Genomic DNA, 22,985 nt, shown 5'->3' on the forward strand with positions numbered 1-22,985 from the left:
AATGTTCATTGTCCAGTGCATCTAAATCCTAACTTGCAGAGATTACTCTGAGGCCAGCTGATCAGACAGAAGTCAGTTAACCTAAACTAAGTCTCCTCGGTGATATTAAAAGAGGGATGACACACCTATTTACACATCATCAGGTAATGAAATGGTGCTGGCATCGGAAGAATACAAGACTCAGAACTCGGGGCCAGGTAATAATTTAAGGCTTCTGCTTGGCTTGAAAAAAATCTTCCAAGCAAGCATCTTTTGTGAAGCACACTCAACTTTTCCAAAAATCCAAACAAATGGCCAAATCCCTCTAGGAGTTTCATAGTAAATCCACTCAAGTGTTAAACATCAAGACTGACAATAAAAGGAGGAATGAGTTCCCTATTAATTGCAATGTTTTGAGATGTCTAATCAACCGATGAGCACCACTAACGGCATGCATCCTTCAGCAAATGTACAAGCATGGGGCACCTCAGAGAGTACCTAAAGCTACAGTACGACAACATCTTCTCTAGCAATAAGCAGGAGTCTGGAGAAGTGAAAAAAATGGAGATAAAGGCTGTCTTAGTATTGTTATCACACGAAACACACCACAGAGCTGGTGAGCAGGGTCAGTTTGGCTAATTAGCACAGATACAGTAAATATATAGTGTACAGTGAAGGGCCCCATGGAGTTTGACTCAAAGTCGAAGAGTACAACCCATTATGTTACTTTATGGAGGTTAATTTCCCTACTGACCACATTTTGTACCGCTCACTGCAGTGTTATAGACAAACCACTATACAATTACCACATTTTATACATATTCAGCAAGTAATCATGGTCAAAAATCAGTGCATATCTTCTCAGAGTTGCAAGACTTTCAGCTTTGGCCAGGTTGGGAAGATGTCATTTAAAATGTGTACGTTTTGTACAGAAAAGCACAGTACATGGACCATAAGTAAAGGGAATCAAATGCAAAAGCAACACACGGGAATGAGTCTTCTACAAAGAGGGGTGGTATGCAGAGCGTACCTTTTTTTCTCAAAATAAAGACAAAAATCTCTCAAACAAGGCATGTGGTTGATTCAAAGAGCAACCTAAATTCACAGGGTCAAGTAATGACAAAACATTATGCTTCTTTACCTGAGTTTCTAAGCATTAACAATATTAAAACCATAAACGCCTCAACAAATCACCTCCATCCACACGTTTGCATTCACTACCACACCCCCAACAAAAAACCACAGCCCATCATTACTTTTGGAGAGTGTCAGCAGCTTCAAACTCGTGTTGGCTGTACGTTCTCCCTCTTAGAGGAGAATTTGCTAAAAAAGTGTGTTTAGCATTGACTAAGTCTATGATCCAAGCTTTCTTTAACTGAACTTCATGTTTCTGGACTCTTTTATAAGAAAAAGTGCACTAAACCTCTGAAGTATTCTTTTTTTCAACGGAAGCAGCAACATGTCAGAGCTGAACAACAAAACTGTGATATTGTGATACTAATAGACATGAACTGGCTTTTCATCAAGCGGTAAGACTTTTAAACGCTGCGTGTCATTTTGGCCCGACACAAAAAAGCCCATGTTCATAAGCTGAAAGTGACGAGAATGCTTTTATCTGCATTCAGAGCAAAAAGATAACTGAACTGACTGTTAAGACTTAGGTTATTACTGTTGCCTGCAGGAGTGTGTATATATATGTGCATGTACGTGTGTCAGTGGAGTGCTGCAGTGCTGAATTTGTTTCATTAAAGAGACACTAAATCAACACAGAGAGGGATGCCAAGACCTATCAGGCAAGATGGATAACCGCAACATCCACTGAAATCTTGTGTGTGTGTGTGAGAGTCCATAGTTTGTGCATATGTGTGTGTTGCCCACACGCATAATCTGCCACATAAACAGATTTGTACATCAGTGCACTGGTACAGGAAGTTTCTTCCTGCCTTTAAATGTAGCAGCAAATAGTGGGTGGAAGAAAATTGGGATTTTAATAAGAAATCCCTCTCAGTTATGACCTACTTTCACCCAAGTAATCTTGCCTGAAAAGCAGCTGGTAGAGCTGCGAGACCCCTAATTAAATAGGCTTCCCAGAGAAGTTCAGTATCGGGGAAGGAGGTGGACTCTTCAGTAAGGCTGGTCAGTCTAACACAGTCGGTAACCTTAAAGAGCAGAGTGGAGCTGAGAGCAGGCGGGGTGAAACTGGTAGGGCTCCTATTACCATTTGTGTTCAGGATAAATAGCAGTCATGGGCCACATATGGTTGGATGGTCGAGATAATGATCCAGCACTTTGGCCTCAATGGAGTATCCGACTCATAAATGTCTCCAGAGTGTGTACTGTGGGTGTGTACTGCTTGGGTCAGGTGCATATGCAGGGGTGTTTTTTATTTTGCCCCCCAGTTAGCACTTTACAGAGCAGCTAATACAATCCAGTCAGAATCCTCTGGGGGCCAGTGCTACCTTAGTTGTGCTACTGGACATGTGCTTTCCTGGTTGCAAGGTCAGCAGCGAGACAGTCTGATAGCCAGAGGGCCACAGAGGACACATCCACACAGAGATGAAGAGCCTCTAAAAATATCAAGCACCAGGTGTTTGTACAGAGACCCGTAAAAATGTTTCCTCCCACCTTGCGCCTTATCCAAAACAAATGAGGTAGGGAAAATAATAAATTAGTAAAAGTCATTACAAAAAAAAAAACAAAAAAAAAACACGACTTGTGGAACACAATAAAGTTTCAGTGGAATACTGAGAGCGACGTCAACAAAAGTGGAAGAGTAAAAAGTGATGGTGTTTTGTGAAACCTTCCAGCGATGTCTCATCCATGATTAGCGAATGTCTATTGGTCATCCATAATTGACACATAGCATGACCCTCCAATGTGTTCAGCATCCTGAATGGAGGAACAAAGGTCCCAGTTGTTAATAAGCGTCCCTCCGGGATTTAAATTCAGCCCATGTCTTGACTTTTTTGACAACAGATACATGAATATACACGTCTTTGAGCAAACTCATCACTCACTGTTCCACAAGGATTCTGAAACCTTGGTGAAAGAACAGAAGGACACTTTTCTTTTCCTTTAAATACCCGGCTGTGGCAGTTTTCCTGTCAGGAGAGCAATTGTTCACCCTGGTGTATCCACGGCCAGGAAGGTACAGTTTATCTTGTCCAAGTAGCATCACACCTGAATGGCACTTTCAAATTGGCAGTAAAAATATTTGAAAGGCAAATTGTTTATTTATTTCTTTTTTTTTGCCTTTGAATACATATTTCGCCTCGGCTTTGTCATTTTGCACCTTGACAAAGCAAAAAAAAAAAACACCACGATTGCCTTGGAAACGGTGTTTTCAGTGTCACATCTCAGTGCTGGAAGCGAGCAGGTCACAGATCAGTGGCTGAAGTAGCAGCAAGATGACCGACAAAGGGACCACTTCGGCTGTCACCTCTTCCTCCACACCTTTGACGTCCAGATCTTCACTGTCTTGTCGCTAAAGAGAGACGGAGAGGAAGCAGAGAGAGGGAGGTGGGATGATGAGCACAGGAAAGCAAGGAGAACACAGAGGCAGAAAATAACAGATCATCAATCAGGCAGTCTTCCCTTTCAAAACAACCCATTGTACATCAGACACAACACAAAGAGATTGACTTCAAAGTGCGCTTCACACACACTTGCCCACACGCACTTCATTAAAGACCCTTCTCCATGGTGTCAGTAAAAAATAAACACCTCTCCAACCTCTCAGAAAAGTATATAAGTATGATTCATAAGTCTGCAACAAGTAAATCTGCCCACAACTCTTCTCCCATCTGACCAGAGAGTTTCATTTTGCCACAGTGCACGGATCAATTAGGCAATCCGCAGGACAGCGTCACGTTTTTCATTAATACTGCCAAAAGAAGTTTGCTGTGCACTTTGGGTAGTGTTCGTGTCAATTCTGTGGATTCTGTCTGAAAGGATAATGCTGACGGTGTTCAATAAATAGTTTGACCTTTTGAGTAATATGTTTCATGGCTTTCGTTGCCCACAGTTAGACGAGACGATCGATACCACTCATTAGCTTAGCTTAGCAGAAAGACTAGAAGCATGGGGAAACAGCTAGCCTGGCTCTGACCAAACATGACAAAACCCTCCTACCAGCACCTTTTCTTGAAATGCCTAACTATTCCTTTAAGCAGAGCACAGCCAGAAAATTTGATTTGCAAAAAAAGTAACTGTGAGTTGTCAGTTGTTCAGTCAACGAGAAGCTGTTTGTCTTAGTGGAGGCAGTAGTCTGCAAATGAAACAGCATTCATGAGAAAAATTTTAAAAATAGAAGTCAAACGGAGCCAAACGGAGCCGCGTGAGAAAAGACAAAACAACCAAAAACGAAAAAAGAACGTCAGAGCAATATCAACAAAAATGAGAAGGAGGATAGCAACAGAAAAGGAGCAAACAGAAAAATGGAGGTACCACCAAGGTGAAGAAAAAGAGAAGCAGAGGAAAAGAAGGTGGAAACGAGTTAAGAGAGTACCAGAGGAGGGGAGGGTTGGTGAGCAGAGAAGAGGCAATCATGGGAGGCTGGTGGCTCGGCCCTTGATGGCCAGGACCCGTCGAGGAAGACACGGGGTCAGGCCTGGCACATAGCTCCACAACTTCACCCTGCAGTCACTGGGATCGACAAGGGGAGGGGGGGGAGCAGAGGGGGAGGTGGAAGGTGAGGGTGAGGAACAGGAGGAGAGGAGGAGCGGTGGGAGTTTGAGAGACCAAAGATTTATCCACAGAAAAGATGATAGAAGAGCAGAAAAACAGCAAGAGATGAAGATTAAAGAAGTGAGACGAGGAGAAGACAGGAAGAAGAGGGAGTAGAAAATTAGTCATCTTCAGTGAAAGCCCACCAGTGAAAATGAACACACACACACACACACACACACACACACACACACACACACACACACACACACTGAGGAGACCGCAGAATGTCACACTCAGACACACAACCAGTAAACAAGCATTATCTGCGCCTGATGCAGCTATGAGCTCAGAAAAAACAGGATGTAGTATGACCCTCTCAGAGCCGCACTAGGCTGACACACGCCTGCCGATGAATGCCTGAGATGAAACCAGCGTGAATCATGATCCAGTTTTTCACTCAGAAAAAGGTAGTTTATTTGGTAAAGACATTTTCTCTGTGTGTGCTAAAGTAAACATGATGTTCTCAGGTTCTCAACCTCCAAACCTCTCTAACACCCTTCTGATGAGGCTTTTTTCCACCAGAAAGCAAAAATGTATTAGTTTATCTCTCAGTACTTTCTGATTTCCCAGCCCTGTGTATGGCACTGAGCACCGAGCTTCAGTTCCTACTGAAGATTAAAATCTTAAAAGTTGTGTGGTTTCACCTTTGTTAAAGGCCAAGTAATTCCCTGAAACAGCAGGGCGCCGTAGTTTTAATCACAGCAAAGGTGCATCTGTTGAGGACTATCTTCAGCAGCGGATTAACACACATTTGGTGCCCTTGTGAGCATTAAGAGCAGCAGACGGCAGATGAAGTACAATGTTCATGTTTCTGATAATGAAGGGACGTGTCAGCCAGAGCAGCGTGATCACCACTGGTGTGTTCATTGATTAGTTTTTGGACAACAGTCAAGCTCTGTGGCTCAGAGGAATAAGATATTTCAGGCAGACAACACATGTTAGCAGGATCAATCCACTGTTTCGTGGGGTTAACTGACAAAAAGAGAATATCACCAGTTTTTTCCTCTAATGCTTGTGCATTACAGTAATTTGTTGATAACAATATAATAATAAAGAAACTCAAGATATTATTATCGTCTAAAGAAATGAGCCTTTTCTCAAATGAATCCTCTCACTGCATCAACAGAATGCTGGACAGACAGCTCAACGTGGACATGAACAGCACTGGATGAACACTGCAGATCAGTGGCAGCGCAGTCCTCGACATTTTTTCGCCTTACCTGGATGCAGTGAAGATTTGTCTCGAGTTGGTGCATATGGCGTTGATGGGGCTGTCGTGACCTCTGACCTCTCCTATGGGGGTGAAGTTGTCTACGTTCCACACCTTCAGCATGCCGCCGCGACAGGCGCTCAGCAGCATGGGCCGGCCTGGGACATACGCCAGAGCGCACACCCAGTCCTTGTGGGCGTTGGGGATTTGCTGTGGAGCGAAGGCACAGAGACGTAAAGTCAGACATCACAGCTCCAGAGTGCACATGAAAAATACCCCAGAAAGCTTCCAGCAGTTACAGGAACGAAGAAGTCATGTGGTTGCTGTGTTCTAAAAACAGCAGTGAAAAACATGCTCAGTGACTCGTTTACCATGGATATAAATCACTCTCAGTGAAGCATTATAGTACTTCTTTAATGGAAAATGCACGTCGTTGCTTGGCAACATACAAGTGTGGCCTGAGACTCACTAACACTGTATTTAGTCCGTAGTTATTCTTAGCTCGCGTGTCTGTGTTTGCTATTTTACGATAGCTTCAAACGTGATTCGTGAACAGAGAATGGATTCATCTGTCGTCACGAGACGCTATTTCATGAAGCAGCGGCAGATTAATGGCAAACAAAGGCTAAAGGGACGTGCCAATGGGATCATAAAAGTTCATGGAAGTGACAGGAACGCTTCAACTGTCTTCATTTCACATTACAGAGCAGGTGTTTGGCAACTTCAGCCCGGTGGGCAGATCTAAGCTCTATATGACCTTTAAGAGGTTCCCTACACATGAATGTTATGTAACAGCTTATTTTATTCACCATTAAAAGACATGAGAATCAAACAGTATTATTTTCTGCTATTTTTGTCTTAGATGAATTGTTCCTGCAGCACACACTGTGACACACCCACAAAAACATCTGACAAACAACGTCTAAACTGACTCTTATTGTCACATGTACAGTATCTGTGTGAATTACAGACAGTGATGGAGGTAGTGAATCATGTCTGTGATGATGCAGCACTGCAGAGGTGAGATGTTAATACCAAATACCATCAGTTCCTTAAAACACAGAACAAATGAAACATGAGGCTTTAACAAACATTCGTCATACTTAGGGGTTTCACTGTTGTGGGCTGCAGACTAACTGAGCACAATGCAGTGGAGCTCATGCAGAGGACGATAACTTTCATCATGTTTATCTACTTTTTCCTGTTGCGTTTTATTTGCTTCTGTCATTAATTGAAATTTTAATGTTGCATTTTTAGATTAGCTTTCAATTACAACAACCCTGCTAATAAAGCCCCATTCAATAATGGTTTCCATCAGGTGTCTAACATAATCATTTGTTTGTAAATGTCATTCTGTACATTCATCCACACTAAAGTTTGCCGTCAGTGTGCCATTTTTCTCTAGTTTAATAGTCAATAAGCTATAAAATCTATAGCTATTCCTCATTTGCATGCAAATGATCAAAACAAAGGAGCCACAAGCTGAAGTACAAGCATTGTGTTTCCGCTTTCTACGCAAAAAACTAAGTCAGAAGTGTTATTTAACTTAAGGCACTTTCCTCTTGACACAGAGCTCCAAGTTGTTTAAGTGATTATTACTGAACAATAGACCGAGTCAAGAGCAATTTCAATATTGTGAGTGACATTATCCAAATGGCTATAATTTGCCATGTACCACATAATCTAGTGCAGATATCACATTGCTCTGTTTAAACAAAGGTGTGGATTTAAAAAAACGGTATGACTCAGACGCTCTGAACAATCTATGATTCACAACAGAACATGAAAAGGCCTATTTGAGAGCACACGTTCTCCTGCTGGTCCCGTCCCTTTAGAAACAGAAAGGGTAAAACAAGTGGTTACAATGCACCAACAGCAGGTAGGACTGCTGAACCTCTGGATTCATGCTGCTTACACGTAAGTCTGATCTACTGCGTCAGCATCATACGAAGGATCTGATGGACCAGGAGGACAGATGTGTCCTCTGGCAGAAAACTGGTGCTTTTAGGATTTTGTCCATTTCGTCCATTCTCTGCTAGAGCTAACCTGATGGATTGGCTGGGCAGATGTACAGTCTGATATTTATTTATTTATATTTTATTTAGTCTCTGTCAGATTTTACATTGAGTTAACAAGACAGTTAAGCTCAGTTCAGTTCAGTGAAAGAGAGAAACTTTCAGAAGGCTGTTTCTGTTTAATACAGGAAATAGGGCGAAGAATATTTCCTTTTTGACATTTTGTGAGTTTAGTTTGTTTATATTACACTAAACAAGCTAAGAAATGCAGCAAACTGGCCGCTTGTGAGTGAGGGTGGAGGGGAGACACGCCTGTGCAAATATAACGCCAATTGCCGGTTGTTGACTGACAGTTTCCAGCTGGAAAAATATGACATATCGCCCAACCCTACAGGGGATCTAAACAAACATTTGGCTGTGTTACGTGTGAAATATCTGCTGATATAAAAAATAATTAAAATCCAGTATGTCTCAGGCTCTTTTCTCATCATCTCCAAATGCTGTTTTGTGTGAAGATCTCAGCAGGTCGGCTGTTTCACACACACTGGCTCTGAATCTGCCACATCTGGCATCAGCTGATTACTTTCACTTTCACTTTTCTCAGCTCATGTAAATCAGACATTATCTGCATTTCCCTCTGGCAAATGACAAATCAGCTTTTCTTTCACAAGAGCATCGTACGAACGAATCACAAGGGTGCCATGGTTTTCACTGAAAACAGCACATTTTGCTAAATGTGTTTAGCACACAAGTGCCCACAAGTTTTGTCATTTATAGTTTGGATCTCTGGGCCAAAAAAGGTTGAAAAATTAGAAATTCATCAATCCAAAGTCAATTCAAAGACAGACCCCCTCCATCCACAGGCATATGAGGTGTGGATGGGGAAGAGCTATTACAAAAAACTAAGAGAGAGCTCTCACATGCATGACATCTACCTCGCCATCAGCTTTACAGCTTTACACCAATGGGTAAAAATGTGTTAATGTTTTCCAACACCTCACAGAGAGCAGCAGCACACTGCAGCAACAGTTGCATAAGCATGTCAAACCAGTACAAAGCACAAACTTGAAATTGTTTTTGGAGGGTATATTAAGATGTTTATCAGGCAACTGGGAATCACCAAACTACAGCGTTGAGTAATTATAAACAAATTGCTTCACATGCTCTCCCAAGAAACACACTATGGCGTATGCATTTTAACAGAGTGGTCATAGCCAAACTGCTCGCAGCAGCAGTCCTGGAGGATTTTCAGAGTCTTCTGTAATATATTCTATTATACCCTAAGCCACAATTTGATCCTATTACATAATTAGACGGAGACTACTGAGTTAGAGGGGCTGTGAAATGGATTGTGTTGGCTGCTTCACAAATGAGGTTAAGGTCATATGCCGCGGACCACAGAGTTGATTTAACTCAGCCTGTGAATGGAAACAATAACGTCTTCTGTTCTGTGTTCTCTGTTCAGACAAACAAAGGCTAAATAAGCTTATGCAAACAACTTGAGAAAGTGCTGCTTAATATGCGTATTACTATGTGTGCAAATGAGTAAGCCACATCCACCCACAAGGTGCAATATCATGCATTATTAACATATGCAGGCAACAGAGGATACACAAGAGGACACCACATAAGTCAACATGCGCGCGCGCACACACACACACACACACACACACACACACACACACACACACAGACACACACACACACACACACACACACACACACACACACACACACACACACACACACACACACACAGTCTGTCCTCTGTGGTACCTGTGCCTGTGATGCCTTTGGCATCTAACATCCTGATGTTGACACAGAGCTTTCCTGCCACATTACACATGACGACTTTCTGTTGACTTCCACCACAGAGCGAACACTCTGGGTAAAGGAGGACATGAAGGGAGCAGTCCACCAACTGAACGCTCAACTGGCAGCGCAGCTTTCCTCTGCAACGAGTGCTGCGTGGGCACAGAAGTTTTGTGTGTGTGTGTGTGTGTGTGTGTGTGTGTGTGTGTGTGTGTGTTTTGTCAGGTCTGTTTAATGAGTGTCATTTTAAAATGAAGAAGTTGCACTATTACACAAACTGGTTGAAGCTCTCTGGAGCTGATGGACATTTCCAGTCATTAATCTTAGTTCAGTGATCCGGTTCAAACGCTGTTTCTGTTTAATTAATTTTTTTTTTTTTTTTTGTCTATTTAATATCTTCCGTAGAGCAGCAACTAATGGTTGTTTTCATTCGCACTTATTTAGCTCTTCAATTAATCGTTTAAACATGAAGTCTATTGAATGACCACAAGAAGACATTTTCAAGTTGTTTTCCTGCACCACACAGCTAGAGTGACATGAAACAGAGAAAAACACAGAGTCCTCACATTTGTGAAGTTTAAACCAACAAATGATTGAAGCCAAACTAGTGGCTCCAGCGATAGCAATGTCAGGTCTACCACTGTGGTCCCCTTAAATATCTCATCAACTATTGACTGGGATGCTGTGAAATTTTGTACAGACATTAATGTTTCCCAGAGGTGATCATCTAACTATTGCTCTGCTGCCACCATGAGACTGACTTTAACAAGTCTCAACAAATATTGATGTTGCCCTCATGATGGATCACTGGAGGACTTCTCTTCTTTTCATCATCCAGTCAAAATCTTAATCTATCCAGTACTTTTACAGTTTATGATGCCAAACTAATAACATTCCCATCAACCTCAGCTGTGCATCGTGTTGTGTTGGGGGCTAATAAAGAAGTATAAGCATGCTAACACACTAAACTACTGAGACTGTGAACATGACATTGTGAGCTTGTTAGCATTTAGCTCAAAGTACCAGCCACAGGGCTGCTAGCATGACTGCAGACTCTGAGTCCTGTGCTTTGATCAACTGATCATCAAAATCACGACTCCGCACTAGAAGCAGAGCAGCTGTCCTTTCAATGTGGCGTCCTTGCTGCCAAGAAGCATTTTTCCACAATAATCTCCCTCACGCTTTTTACACTATCTTGGCATCACATAGATCATATGGAAAGAATGGCTTTGCTCACCAGATAAGGGTCAAGAGATCGTGAATGAACGGCCTCAGAGAAGGATGTTGGCATGTTTTTACCTGCAGGCACGTAATGTCATGAGCAGCACTGATGCACATTCAGGGTTTTAATATTTGATGTATGAACTCTGCATTCACATGAATATGAAATCATTCTCAACCCTGCTGACCTCACATGTTGTGCAGGAACACACTGTACAACACATGCAGCCTACATTTTAAAATGGCCTCGGGGCGTGTTAGTATGTCTTCAGCTTGGTAAAGGAGGCTTTAAGAAATCCATAACGTATATCTTAACATAAACACACACACACACACACACACACACCTGAGTGAGTTCCTGCTGCTCCAGATCCCATTTTTTGATGCCGTTATCTCTGGACCCGCTGAACAGCACGTCTCCCTGTACCGCCAAACACTCGATGCCGTCGTAATGGGGCGGCTCAAAGTTATGAGCTGGACCTACGTTACCCAGAGTTCCCTCTGCCACGTCAAACACCTGAGGAGAGAACAGGAAACGGGAGACTGTCAACGATGCGCCTACATCTGCAACACTCAGGTATGATCTAAATACGTGTGTGTGTGTGTGTGTGTGTGTGTGTGTGTGTGTGTGTGTGTGTGTGTGTGTGTGTGTGTGTGGGTGTATGTGTGTATAATACCTTGACATAATGGTCTTTGGAGCCAGTGATTACTTGGTCTTTGCCCAGCAGAGACTGTCCCACTGTGAGACACATGACAGAGCCAATGTGGCCCGTCAGCTTCCCCATCCCTTGCATTCTACAGACGCGTGCGCACGCACACACACACACACACACACACACACACACACACACACACACACACACACACACACACACACAGACAGGCACAAAGAAAAGGAGGTAAAGCAAAGATCTGTGAAATTCATTGCTTACAAGAATTAGATTTTCAAGGTGCCAGTTTCACTGAATGAAATCACTCTCGGTCTCAAAGGTGAGGTAAAACTGCTGAGACACAGCGATGCCATGGGCAGAGATGATACTGAAGAAATGTTTAATACATTCATTTTTCATTTCTGCGTCATTAAATGGGTCTGAGGCCCTCAGCGTAAACTGTCTGGTCCGATCCGTTAATCACTTCCCAGCAGAAGCATAAAAACTGAGAAGACACCAGCGTTACCAGGGGATTTCAGAAATGGGTGGCTTGTAGAGAACGCGCTCACGTACACACTTTACATCGCCAGTTCCTGTACTTTTCTTTTGACAGCCTTGTTAATCTCCTCCGTCAGATGTTAATCAGCTTTCTGGTTGATTAACACCTGACAAGAGAATATATACATCCACATCCGTGAGTAAAAGAATTTCGAGCTGGCTGCAAAGAAACTATCTGCATGAATGAGGAGGATGACTGGGCATATAATTCAGTGAGGGAATTAATGAATACATAGTTACAGGAATGAATGAATAATTTAATCAATAACTGGATGAAGAGTTTAATGAATAAATGAATGAATGTACCTGTTGAGATCCCACATGCGAACAGTGTTTCCAGCTGCGGCGTAGAGCACAGACCCTGATGGGTTGAGGGCTATCTGGTTGATCTGACACTCGCCCTGCGCAAAGGTTATTGTGCGTGTGGTGGTGCCCGCACACGCATCACCTGAAACCACCTGCCCAGATGAACTGTGGGGGGAGAGGGAAGCCAAACAGTGTAAGAGAGAATGAATAAAAGGGGTCCATGAGAAGAAGAAACACTGCTAAGAAACACAACAGAGTGTAATGAGCAGAATTTTACAGATCAGATCAGATTTTCCCTCATTTCATTTGTCACTTTTTCTGCCACTTGATGCACACAGCTGAACAGAAAAAGCATATCCTAAATCACTTCTATCAAATATCTCCTAAGCTGCATTTTTTCCAAACATTGACTGCTTCATCTGGCTGGTTGCAGGGAGGAAACTTACGTAAGTGTGCGGACACACTTGGCAGAGTCGCGAATGTCCCACACCTTGATGTAGGAGGTGGAGACAGAGAAGACCAGAGAGGAGGAAGGACAATATTTCACTGACACCACATTGTTTGGGTGGCCTTTAAGGGTGACGATCTCCTGGCCTGTTACCAGGTTCCACATCTTACAGGTCCGATCTGGAAGAGGGAAGAAGGGCAGGTCAAATCCTCTGCACAGCAGGAGCACAGTGTGGGTTGACATTATACAGTATACTGCACAAAACGGATGAAAGATTCTGTTCCTGCTATTATTTTTGCTCAATGTCTCATTGTCAGTAATGACTTTTTTGATAAATTTAGCTTTTATCATTCTAGGTCTAGGTTAGCTTAAGTCTTCACGCTGAGCGTAACTGGGAAAAAAGCCAGGAAGCATGGTGGAACAGCTGGCAGGACTCTCTCCCAAGTTAAAAAAAATGACTATCTACATCTCTGAAGATAACTAATTAACAAGTTGTATCTCATTTGTTTAACTGAACACATGGTTGGATTAAATTAGAGGACACTTTTGGAAAATACACTTATTCGCATTCTTGCGGATAGTAAGACGTGAAGATTGATGATACTAAACTATGAAGCTACATCCAACAGCCAGTTAGCTTAGCGTAATGACTGGACACAGGTGACAAAATCTGTCTGCCAGAACCTCTAAAGACCACAAACTAACACGATTTATCTTGTTTATTGAAGCCATACAAAACCCATCAAACTAAACATCTTATCTGATTTTATAATTTCACAGATTAAACAAGCAAGACAAACTGGCACGTTCCCTCTGGAGAGAGCCAGGCCAGCTGCTTCTGTTTCTAGTCTTTATGCAAAGCTAGGTTCAGCGAACAGGTGTGTTTCCTAAAATGCTTAATCTTTCAGTAGTTTCAGTAATTGTTTTGAGATGACAAGTTTTGAGTCATCATCTTACTGGCTTCAACATTAATAAGATCCATTTAAAAGAGCTTTGGAAACACACACGTAATGCTATACAAAACGAATTAAACATCAGCCATTAAGGCCATTTAAGGGTTTATGTAAAACACCCCGTAAAGGAAAGAAGTCACAGGTTAGCTACTGCTATGTGTACCTTTAGATCCAGTGAACAGCAGCTCATCTGTAGCATCCACACACAGCACTGGCTTTGAATGGCCTTCGGCTACAGAAACACACTGCAGGGGTGCCGTCCGACCCCCCTTCACACCCCCGATGGGATTGATCACACCCCTAAAGATCACACACGCATATGCAGTGTCACAGTCTCTTCAGCATAAATCAGAGAGGCTGATTTCTTTCCACATATCTACAGATGTAATGCACTGTAAAACACAGGCCAATGACAAGCATGCACACAAAGACACAAATGTCCTTTCCATCACACACAGAGAATACAAACCCATACAAACCTCGCTGGATACACACAGACGATGTACTCCTACAGAAGACTATGTACATATGAAATTACACACACACACACACACGCACACACACACACACACACACAATTTCAGTAGGAGGCAGTAAGAGCTGCTTTCCTATTAAACTTGTGTTTCTGTCTCTCTCTTTTCTCCCTCTCTCACACCCTCACATATGCACACACATTATACACACAGCCTCTTATATTATGTGCACTCAATCTCTAGCTGTGCCTCTGCCCCCCTCACCCTCCCAATCTATGTCCCACTGACAGGCCAGAGTCCCAGAGTGCCTGGAGAGCAGTCAGCAGAGTGAGACAGACTAGGCAGAGGGTGAGAAGAAGAGGGAGGAATGTGGGGAAATTGGTCCCTGGTGGGCTTCCTAATAACACCAGCGGTGGTTAGTGTGTATGTGAGCGTGTATGTCGGTGAGAGGGAGTGAGGTAGGAAGCAAAACAGTGAGAGAGCGCCAGAGGATGTGAGGAGGGAAAAGAGAATCTGTGATTACACCCAAAACTTGGGACAAGGTTTGTTTTTGCACAGAGTGAGCAAAATACAGAAGAGTGTGCTTGAAACTTGTCAAACATGGCAACATGCTCCTCTTCTGTGCCTGCATGTACACTGATGTCTCAACGGAAAACACACGTCAACTCAAAAATTAAACACTAAACCATACTCTGTGTACCTTTTTCTAAAAAAAAACAAACAAACAAAAAAAAAACAGTGCATAAAAATGCCGACCAAAATCAAAAACTGTCAATCATCAGCCAGTGAAAAAAGGTTGCATGCATGTCTGCCAAGTCTCATGAAACACAAAGGAGAACCGACTTGCGCAGAATAAAGCTCAAAACAAATGTTAACAACAGCCTGGAACACCGACTACACAGCAGCCTGCAACTCAAAAATAAACCACAGCACGATGTCCTGAGACGTCATCATCACCACATGCAGAATCCATTCTCCGTCAGTTGGGTGGGAGCTGACACTCAGTTCAGCCACCTCCACGGCCAATCACCTATCGGGGCCCAGGGGAAAGGGAATGTGGTACATGTGGGTGAGTGAAGGGATGTGGCAAGATGATAACATAGTCACATCATCAGCTTCTGCTCCTCTGCAGAGCCGCAAAACCTGACGGTGATGGCGGGTGCACAGAGAGAACACAGCATCATCTGTCCCACCCTCATTTGGGTCCAATTCCATTTTGGAAAGACTGAAGATAGAACACGGGGTATTTTTTTGACAAGAAGAAGAGAAAACCCTAAATGTGACTGTTCTATTAATATCATTCCTTAAAGAAATTGAGAAGGGGGGGATTCTCAAAAAATAGGAGAAGGACTTGAGGTGCACTTTGATTTGAATGAACCTTATCACTCTGAGCAAGGTCTTACGCTCCATCCTCATTGGTTAAAATGGGAAGTCAGTTCATCACCTTGTTGTCTTCATGTTAAATCAATGACATATTAACTTTAAAATGAACTACAGTTACCATGAATTGTATGCCTCCACCAACCACGTTACAGTTCACATCCATTTCTGTCCAGACTCATAATATATGCAGTAAAGGCTTTAATAGCAATTTAATAAAATAAATTAGGTGTATTTTGTGGTGAAATGGAAGTTATCACTACATGTATGATTCCAGGGAGAAATTGCTGAGATGTTCACGAGAATGGGACGGACATTGCCTCATTCTCCAATGGATAGATGGGCAGCCTTAAAACATAACGCCAGCGTGGAGGCAGAAAAAAACACATCATTTGCTTTACCTCATTATCCTACCAGACTCTCTATAGTAAGAGTCCAAAGCTGCTTTGTTTACCTGTCAGGAAACCATTATGTTGCATTATTATGAATACCTCCTCTGCAGATTCCCTTTTGTTTTTCTCTATAAGGACAAGTACTGCACATACTGTAATACTGCTTAATGCAGCACTCTGTTTCTTACAGCAGTGCACTGGTCCAAATGGCAGAAAGTGTTCCTATTCTATCAGCGCCTGTGGAAGATATCATAGTGAGCTGTGTTATGCTCTATGCAAGGGCTGCTAATGGATGTTGCAGGGCCAAGCACCATGAGACCAGCAGACTAATGAAAACATGGAGGGAGATCAGTGTGTGCTCTCTGCAGTACACAGAAAAACAGCCGTGGTGAGAGGTGCATCAATTTGTGTGTGTGCTTGTGAGAAAGACACAGGAATTGAAAGGATTGCTCAGAAAGAAGAGGAGAAAGTTCTGTTTTATTAAGTAGGTTTTTCTGTTTGTCTTGAAGGAACAGGTTGACACATTAGGAAATATGCCTATTTGCTTTCTTGCCAAAAGACAGATGAGAAGATGGATACCACTTTGATATGTGTGCACTAAGCTTCTGCTGGTTGCCTGGTGAACTCACAGTGATAACAAGACCCCAAGGAGCCACTGCACCCGGTCCAACGATGGTCACAATTTGTAGTTTTTATACATCATCTTTTGAAAGAGCAAGCTAGCTACAGAGTGATGCCGATCTCCTCATCTAATGCTCAACAAGAAAGCAAACAAGTGCACTTCCTTTATCTCCTATGAATTTCTAACCCTCCTTCACTGCAGTCGTCGCTGCACATGAAGTTATGACATATCTAGGAAATCATGCTGTCTCATAGGTGATTAAAATACTTGCCGCAAGGTGTCTGTTTAAATGATATTTGCTCTTTTCCATATTTGCTTCCTTTTTTTCCTGCAGAAAAGTGGTAAGGTTCATTCAGGTCTCGTGTGCGAGCAACACCACAGAGAAACACGACATCACACAGGTGAGAGAGGCCGGCGGGTCAAGAACTCCGCGTGTGGTTAAAACATGCACCACAGCGACCTCACCCACAGAGTGGGAGGGGGCAGGGAGGTGGAGGACGAGGCCAGGCAAGGCACCAGCTACTGGTGGAGGTGAGATGACACCAGGTGAGTTAAAAGGCAAATGGGAGGACAGAGAGAGAGTGACAAACACAGTTCCTCTACCTGAGCACCTCGGAGAGCGAGGAGTCGCTGTCATCCGACCTGGAGGCAGAAGAGGAGCAGGAGAGGGGAGGGTGGGTGGGAAGAGGAAAGGGTTAGCCACGCTAAGGAAAGACAGAAGGGTTACTGGCAAAGGGTTAAAGGGAAGAGTGACTAGAGGAGTGGTTTTAGATATAAAGCAGTGAGCGAACAGGCAGGAAATCTCAGTCAAACAGTAAAGCCTGTCCAGCAATTATCAGGCAGTTTGTCATGAAATGTGCTTCTTCTCAGAGGTAACCGCTGGACAGGCCGTATTCCTTGACCAGTGTCTGCAGATGTTTACCTTAGTAGAGCATGTTTACTGTAGGTACACCCACAACAAACAATGGCTGGTTTAGTGGCTAACATTAAGGTTAAAGGTTTAAAAAAAATAGTTTGACATTTTGGGAAATATTCATATTGTTCTTGCTGAGAGTTCAGTGAGAAGACTGATACCACTCTGATGTCTGTCTGTTCAGTACAAGGCTACAACCAGCAGACCGTTAGGTTATCTTAGCTTAGCTTACATTATCTTAGTTTAGCTTATCTTAGCATAGCATGAATGCCTGAAACAGAGGGAAAACAGCTAGCCTGGCTCACTAATAAACAGGTTCTACCTTATTTGTATAAGAAAACTATCTGTAGAGAAGACATGTTCATAAATTAAACAAAAGAAGATAGTTGTTCATTTCTGACCTTTAGAGGTGTCGGCAGGTGGATTTTGTTACCCTCCAGGTTAGCTGTTTCCCCCTGTTTCCAGTCTTTACACTAAGCTAAGTTAGCCAGCTGCTAGCTGCTGCTTCATATTCAACATACAGACATGAGAGTGGTATCAATCTTTTCATATAACTCTCTGTAAAATGTCAAACTATTTATTTGGAAAAAAGCAGACAAAAAGTACTGAAAGAAAAAGGGAAGTATTCAAGGAGGAAACACTGAATCCAGGCTAGTCATACAGAGGTCAAAGAACTGCACGTGACAATGTCTGTAGCCCTTATCCCAAATGTATGACTGCTCTGGTGCCAGTGTCCTCTCCCACATTTACACTTTCCAGCCATATTCAAGGAATTAGTACAGAAAAGAACATAAGGGACAGCAAACGGGGTTAACAGAAGTGAAAATCCAGAATGGAGGACAAGGTTGTCAGTCAAACTCACAGGCGAGTCCCTTCAAAGCTGTCAGGGGGGAAAAATCCAGACCACGCCAATACAGGACCACCACAACAGCTCAAAAGGAAATGCTGGTGTGTGTGTTACAGTGCAATTAAAGTGTTATTATATTGTAAATATTTTATGGCCTCAGGTTTGCCACCATAAGAGCCTGAGCTTTACACTCATGAGCATGAAATAATAAAACTAAATGGTTCTGGAAATGTCTGGGGGAGGAACAATGTAAAAGAGGTGAAGAAGAAATTCCTCCATTTCTTGGTATTTACTGCTGGCCATAGTGGCTATTAGCATAGTAATATCAGCTTTTCCTTCAGACTCTCAAGACAAAATCCTTTTCAAATTCATTGGTTTTCGAGGATGCAAATGTTGTGTGGAGATTAAAAAATAGATCTGGGAGTCAAAGCTTCTTTATCCACCAGAAAACAACAGAACCTTCCTTAAAATGAATTTCCCTAATTCTCGCGCAGCTTTTAAAATCTGTGTCAAATGCTTGATCCCAGTCTCACAAGCAAACCCGCCTGAATCAGTCAAAACACAGAGGCAGAGCGCATCCGCACCGTCACAATCACTAAAACGTGTTATTGCATTTTAATGGGATTTGTGTGAACTTGCAAAGATGCACTTGAACATCACTCTTCTCTCTTGGCAGAGCAGACAGCTTCTGGTTTGACACCCAATTAAAAAGAATTCATACAGATGACACACACTGGCTTTCTAATTATTTTTCAATAAATTAGCTTCATTTAGCTTTGAATTTATGCTTGTGATGATGAATTCAGTGTCAGACTAAGGTCAGTGTCAGTAACGTTAGGACAATGAAACCAAACAAAAGGAAAACAACACTTTAAATGATGAATCTTTGCTTCATTTACGCCACCCACTCCTCACTCAAGACAAGAGTGCAAATGACCAAATGATGTTAATACTTTTCATCAATTGTGAAAATGCAAATGCTCCCTGCAACCAAAGACAAAAGGAAAAAACCTCACACCAATTAATCCTCCTGCATTACGCCCTACGGGACGGCTTCTCCTGTGGGAATGACAAGCAAGACCCTAACCCCGAATATCCTTCCACAATGTCACCCTGAGTCAATTCAAAATGGCCTCCAATGACAACAGCTGCATAGAGGGATGACAAGAGCCAACTCATTTACCTACCCCTGCTCCATATAATGAGCACCCACAGGCTCCAGCACACACACGCACGCACAACACACTGACACGTTCAGCACTCAAACACGAACACGACACCCTAACTCATTTCACACAGCATCGTCGCTGAAAATTAGAGGTCAATAAACCTCAGAAATGTTCCGGATTAATAAAGATTACAAAACAAACAACTTAACAGCAGAGCCAAACGCTGGCTGAAATTAACTGCTGACATTTGTCTGAGCGGAAAGCTGGAATTGACTGTGAGCAGGAAGGGAAAAGGCCCGAAGCTCATTCCTGTGTTCCCCATCGCAGCTGACATTCAGATGCCTCTCATATGTCCGATGTGTCCCGTCTGATGCAGCCAGACTGCATACTTTCACATCACAGGTGTTTATTACATTGTTTTACCTTTATGTATGAAAATAGGATGAAAAAGCATTAAAAAATGGCCATTAGACACCACATACAACTGCAGCCTCAAAAATTACCATAAATTTGAATCAAACACTGTCAACAAACCTGAATATTCTAAGATTTATAGCAGGGTTGTTTTTATTGGATCAGACTTTACAAGCTTATTTCTCTTTCTCTCGCCCAAATGCAGATCATGTATATCATCGTTGTGCACATCACTTCTACAGAGGATGTTGCTATCAGAGCTGCCCCCCCCCCCCCCCCCCCCCCCGCAATTGCAGTGTGTTACGCCTTGGAAACACACTGCAATTGCACCTTGTTGTCAGTGTTGCTAAATGCAGCCCTGAGTAGCCCGTGGTTGTGGTTTGAATGATCAGATCTTCAATGCCTCTTGAGTGCATTTAACACCTGGATTCTGTGAACGTTTGCACCATCTGTCCCCTGAGGAACTACATTAATGCCAGACGAAACGTGTTTTTGCCTAAGAGTGGGACTCATCTGAAGACAAACAGCTGGAATAACAGACGTTTAAGAGGCTCATCTACACCATGGACAAAAGCACTTTCCTCTTAAAAGACTTGACCTTCAGCCTATCAACAAGGTCGGTGAAGACCTTAAATCATGGAAGAAAAGAAAAGAAAAGAAAAGAAAAGAAAAGAAAAGAAAAGAAAAGAAAAGAAAAGAGGTTCATTCAGTCAAAAAGAGACTGGATTGAAAAGATGGGAATGTGGGGACAAAAGGATGAAAGCAGTGTGTGAGTGTGTGGACCTGTGCAGCTGTGTACTCACTTGTCCAGAGCTGAACCTTGGGTTTGGTTGCTGGTGAGCCTTGAGAAGACGTTGCGGTCGTTCCTGGTCCTCAGAGGAGGGGAGGAGGGGGGAGTGTAGCCGTCAGTGGGCCTGATAGGGGAGGACGAGAAGAATTAAGGGAGAAGTATGAAAATTATGTCACACAGTCAGAAAATGTGATTGATCTGCCCACGAAATGAATTGGAGCATTACGGTGCATGTACCTGTACGCACGGTCGTAAGATTTCCTCCTTGTTATAGGGGAAGTGTCATAACCCCGAGACTGCCTGGGACTGACGCACACACACACACACACACACACACACACACAAAAGCAAACTAAGCAAATCTTAAAGGGAATGCACAGGAGGATGACACGCATCTCTGGAAACTGGAGGGAATCTACAAGCAACACGGGTCTTATGGAATTTAACATCATTTCTAGCAGAGTAAAGCAGCTTGCAGACTCATTTCTTTAAATAGCAAATTGCACACAAACGGGCTTCACATCCCAGAGGACTGATGCAAATTTCATTGATTTCTCCTTTTCCTTCCCTGAAGCAGTTTCATAACCTAAAAAAATGTCAGGCCTCCGGCATTTTTCCACTGGGTGTTAGTTTGAAAATGTGCAACAGGAAACAGACTTGGTTTCCTAATCAGGAAATGTAAAGTAAAAAGATGGATATAAAAATATAGTACAATGGTTGATAGCTGGATAAATGGTTGACAGTAAGCTAAAAGTAACTGATGAATGGCTGACATATACAGTAGGCCTACAGCCCGTAGTGTAATAATGGCTGTGGTGATGATGTACAGGTATTATCTGAGAGAAGTTATACAGTCCTCCATCATTCCCCTTTCCTGGTCACACTTTAAGGACATGCCCTAGCTTTATATCAGTGATCATTATGGTTCACTTACAAGGTGTGTCCCCTGACAGGGAGGCTGATGGTGCGGGACACCCGGTCCCTGTGGTAGGGGTCTCTTAAGGCCAGGCTGAACCCCAGACTCGCTGTTGCCAGGCTCAGGCCATCCTCCTGGATGTCTGTCAGTGAGGCCAGAGACTTTGTGATGTGCTGCTGCTTGCTGCCTGATGAGGGGTCCAGGATGGGACCCAGATACTCGGCCGACACCGCCTTCATCTGAGCAGACAGACGAGGCTCCATCTGGGTGAAAAACGAGCACTATTTGTGTTACAGAGGACCATCGAGGGGAGAACGAGAAAGAAGGAGGAGGACAGCGGGAGAGGAAAATGTGGCATAAAATGAAGATAAAGATTGAATTTAATGAAGGCACGAACTGAAACTAGTGTACAGCCTGAAAATATAATACAGCATAGACATTCAGGGAAAATGCCAAGGAGAACATGCTAGAAATGAGAAAGTAGCCATTGTGGGACAAACAAAGGAAAGGACGAAACACAATAGAGAACAGAGTGTTGACAAGAGGATAAGAGGGATTTGATGTCAAATCAGGGGTTCCTCCTCAGAATATCCAACCAAGCTGGAGGAAGAGGAGGATTTTTAAGTGCTTGCTTTTACTGCCACCTCATGGTCTCACACAAGAAGGGCAGCTGCTCTCACTCACAAGCAAACTGTGGCATGTTTTGACAGCGAGAATTAGAGCGAGGGTCTAAACACAGTCATTAGTGCAAAAACACCAGCGTCACTTGACAACATGCAGCATCATTCATAAAACTCTGACAGGCTCGGATACCGCAAGACTCAGCACTACCTGAAATTCTGAGCTGGATTTAAGAAAACAGGGTAGATTGTAGGTTTAAGGCTAGTGTCTCTCAACAACAGAGTGAGATAACAACCATGCACTTCAAGCTTCAGCTGTACCTTCATCTTGAAATCATCTTGGCTGTTGGATTCTTTCATTTGAGATACACTGCAGAAAAAAAAGAGAATGAGAGAAATAAACCCGTATTCAGAGAGCAACGAGAAATGAAGTCCGTGTTTTTCAGATGAGAATACGACAGGAGCGCTTTTGTGAAACAAGGCCAACTTTAGCCGACTGTCGTGAAAGTTTTTTAAAAAAGAGGGTCAGGCTGACAGGAGGATGTTGTGTGATGCTGTGTATCAAGGAT

At 42.9% G+C, this 22,985-nt stretch overlaps 1 protein-coding gene across 8 annotated transcripts in view; it reads right to left on the reverse strand.

The window, feature by feature from the left end:
* Nucleotides 1-3,229: 3,229 nt before the first annotated feature.
* kif21b (kinesin family member 21B) overlaps nt 3,230-22,985 on the reverse strand; it is a 54,761-nt gene continuing 35,005 nt past the window's right edge. For 4 of the 8 annotated variants that reach the window (XM_070958286.1, XM_070958285.1, XM_070958284.1 and 1 more), the window contains exons 23-35: nt 22,738-22,786; nt 21,815-22,059; nt 21,118-21,186; nt 20,894-21,004; nt 17,351-17,389; nt 14,044-14,180; nt 12,926-13,106; nt 12,480-12,644; nt 11,643-11,760; nt 11,312-11,482; nt 5,928-6,127; nt 4,487-4,623; nt 3,230-3,463 (exon numbers count right to left, since the gene is read on the reverse strand). In XM_070958286.1, coding sequence (XP_070814387.1) covers nt 4,524-4,623; nt 5,928-6,127; nt 11,312-11,482; nt 11,643-11,760; nt 12,480-12,644; nt 12,926-13,106; nt 14,044-14,180; nt 17,351-17,389; nt 20,894-21,004; nt 21,118-21,186; nt 21,815-22,059; nt 22,738-22,786 — 1,585 coding nt within the window. In that variant the 3' untranslated portion in view covers nt 3,230-3,463; nt 4,487-4,523. The remainder of the gene's footprint in view (nt 3,464-4,486; nt 4,624-5,927; nt 6,128-11,311; nt 11,483-11,642; nt 11,761-12,479; nt 12,645-12,925; nt 13,107-14,043; nt 14,181-17,350; nt 17,390-20,893; nt 21,005-21,117; nt 21,187-21,814; nt 22,060-22,737; nt 22,787-22,985) is intronic. The other 4 variants (XM_070958291.1, XM_070958290.1, XM_070958288.1 and 1 more) reach the window with 3 other exon arrangements.

Source organism: Chaetodon trifascialis, chromosome 3 (assembly GCF_039877785.1).
Source record: "Chaetodon trifascialis isolate fChaTrf1 chromosome 3, fChaTrf1.hap1, whole genome shotgun sequence".
Taxonomy (NCBI): Eukaryota; Metazoa; Chordata; class Actinopteri; order Chaetodontiformes; family Chaetodontidae; genus Chaetodon; species Chaetodon trifascialis.